Consider the following 3,104-nt stretch of genomic DNA (forward strand, 5'->3'; position numbering starts at 1 on the left):
ATTTCTGCAGTGTTGATGAAGCTACAGGTATAGTAAATAAATTGTAATAATAGCTTATTATGTTTAGATTTACACCTCATTCATATTTGACATATGACATTAATATAATATTAGCCAGACTACTATCTATAATGAACAAACCCACGAGAGTTACGGTTTCAGGAAAAGTTTATTAAAACCAAAAAAATAATAATAATAGTTTAAGGATTCTAGACACTTAATAAAAATGGTGGACACGCCGGAAGGAACCAATTCTGGGGTTGGTGGCTCCCCAGTCGGTGTATCTCCGGAACTCCCCGGGTTTCAGGTAGTACTGACGTCCCCGGTAGTTGGGCTCCTCATAGAACATCCAGTATCCGTCATGTACATGGGCAGAGTGGATGTCATGGAAGCGGAACCTCTCATAGACATTGGGACAGTCTTCAGTGAACTCCATCATCTGACCTCGGAAGCTCTCTCTCTCATAGATGTTGATCCTGAATGATCCTTCGTGCTGTTTCCATAAACGATAAATTTAAATTGATGAAAAATAAATAAGGTTTTTTTTTCATCATACAGAATCATTTGCAGAAAATGTAAAAAAATTCAAAAACATTTTCAAAACCAAAAGTTTTCATAAAACTGTTGCTTCTTACCTGAGGACTCAGACGGCAGGATCTGATGGAGTCATTGTAGCCCAGCCACTGCTGGAAGTCGGGGTACTCCCCTCTATGCAGGAAGTACTGGTGCCCCCTGTAGTTGGGGTGCTCATACAGGATCCAGTTTCCACTCTCCACACGGATGGAGTTACAGCGTCTGAAGTGTGTGGTCAAATCTGGGCACTCAGAGTTACAATCATAGGAGCGGCCCTGGAAGTTTTTGTCCTCGTAGAAGATGATCTAGTAAAAAATACAATATACATTTTTTAACGGGTATTTTTACATTTGAGTAGGTAGCTTTTCTCTTTGGCACAGGTGTCAATGTACTTATTAATATATAATATATGGCCATAACACCTTTACAAGAAACATCTGCAATAGAAAAGTGATGTCAGAGAGTTCCGATGTGTACGTAACCCAGAACCTGAGATAGAAGCAGGGTGATCAGGGCCGGAGCTGACATCACATACCCTCCCTGAAAACACCTGGGCATGACTAATTTTTTCCAGAAAAACAGACGATTACCCCGCAGAAATGTCAGCTTCCTGTCAATCAACTTGAGAACGGTTACAATTTAAAAATATTTTATTACTGGATGGCCTCAAGCATGTTTGCTATAATCCGTATGTATTCTCAGTGGATTGGTAATCGGCCAATCTGCATATTTTCAGCCCAGCGCTCAGGTCTGAATAACCCCCTTAATGCCTTCTAGAAACTATCCTGTCCTTTTTGTTATCTGGTCAATAGATGGACAATGTCTAGGGCAACAATCCATTTGTCGATACCAATTGGTCAACATTAATATAGTCAACATGATCAAATGGTATGGATAATGTCTTATTACCAGCACCTGTGCGGAACAGGTGCTGGCAATCCTACATTACCTGGTAAGCCCAGGAACAGAGCATTGTGTCCTCCTGGAGAGGGGCATGCTGGGAGGTATGGATAATGTATAACTGCCAGCACCTGTGGGGAGCTGGGTAACTAACTGATAAGAAAGGTGTCACCACAGGTGATGGCAATCATACATTACCAGGGAAGGCCAGGAACAGAGCATTGTGTCCTCCTGGAGAGGGCATGCTGGGAGGTATGGAAAATGTATGATTGCCAGCACCTGTGGGGAGCTAGGTAACTGATAAGAAAGGTGTCACCACAGGTGCTGGCAATCATACATTACCAGGGAAATCCAGGAGCAGAGCATGGTGTCCTCCTGGAGAGGGGCATGCTGGGAGGTATGGATAATGTATGATTGCCAGCACCTGTGGGGAGCTGGGTAACTGATAAGAAAGGTGTCACCACAGGTGCTGGCAATCCTACATTTCCAGGGAAGTCCAGGAACAGAGCATTTTGTCCTCCTGGAGAGGGGCATGCTGGGAGGTATGGATAATGTATGATTGCCAGCACCTGTGGGGAGCTAGGTAACTGATAAGAAAGGTGTCACCACAGGTGCTGGCAATCATACATTACCAGGGAATCCCAGGAACAGAGCATTGTGTCCTCCTGGAGAGGGGCATGCTGGGAGGTATGGATAATGTAAGATTGCCAGCACCTGTGGGGAGCTAGGTAACTGATAAGAAAGGTGTCACCACAGGTGATGGCAATCCTACATTACCAGGGAAGCCCAGGAGCAGAGCATTGTGTCCTCCTGGAGAGGGGCATGCTGGGAGGTATGGATAATGTAGGATTGCCAGCACCTGTGGGGAGCTAGGTAACTGATAAGAAAGGTGTCACCACAGGTGCTGGCAATCATACATTACCAGGGAAGCCCAGGAACAGAGCATTGTGTCCTCCTGGAGAGTGGCATGCTGGGAGGTATGGATAATGTATGATTGCCAGCACCTGTGGGGAGCTGGGTAACTGATAAGAAAGGTGTCACCACAGGTGATGGCAATCATACATTACCTGGGTAGCCCAGGACAGAGTATTTTATCCCTCATGGCGAGGGTCATGTTGGGAGGTGAATGACACTGATGTGTCATCTTTCTATTTACAGAGATTTCATTTTATATTTTATGTCACATACAGTAACTACAACATTGTCTTCCAATAGTTGATAAAGTGAATGCAAATCTAAGTATATTGTATATGTGTTGTAATTCTTACCTTTCCCATGTTGATTACAGGCTGCGCTGTACCGATCTCTTACAGCACAGAGTATTACAGCTATTTATACCTCCCGTGTTTCTATGCATTGGAATTAATGGTGACAAGTTACCTGTAAGCAGAATGTATAGCTATTGTATCTTTAATTATGTTAAAGACTGTTCAGGACTGATACACAACTGTTGCTTTTGTATTTTGTGTGGACATGTATTGTGTACGCACTGAACAGTAATAATGCAGAGTAAGCGTCAGCTGTGCGGTTCGGTATTTGTTGTATACAGACTCTCTGCAATGATTCCCAGGCCTTTGTTCAATAAAACAAAAACGTACAGCTACAGTATAGATGGGAGCATCACTATTGCA

General features: G+C 43.6%; 1 protein-coding gene across 2 annotated transcripts; it reads right to left on the reverse strand.

Annotated features, from left to right (window-relative positions):
• Window positions 1–217: 217 nt before the first annotated feature.
• Window positions 218–2,750, reverse strand: LOC146019589 (gamma-crystallin-3-like). 2 transcript variants are annotated; one of them, XM_083152085.1, is made up of 3 exons: window positions 2,742–2,750; window positions 636–878; window positions 218–493 (listed from the first exon to the last, which is right to left on the reverse strand). In XM_083152085.1, exons 1-3 carry the CDS (start codon window positions 2,748–2,750, stop codon window positions 218–220), a joined length of 528 nt encoding a protein of 175 aa, XP_083008211.1. The 2 variants fall into 2 exon arrangements, with proteins under 2 accessions (XP_083008211.1, XP_083008210.1); XM_083152084.1 differs by having other exon boundaries at window positions 218–486; window positions 623–878.
• Window positions 2,751–3,104: the final 354 nt, after the last annotated feature.

The sequence above is a fragment of the Crinia signifera genome, chromosome 7 (assembly GCF_055691185.1).
Source record: "Crinia signifera chromosome 7, ASM5569118v1, whole genome shotgun sequence".
In the NCBI taxonomy this organism is placed as follows: domain Eukaryota; kingdom Metazoa; phylum Chordata; class Amphibia; order Anura; family Myobatrachidae; genus Crinia; species Crinia signifera.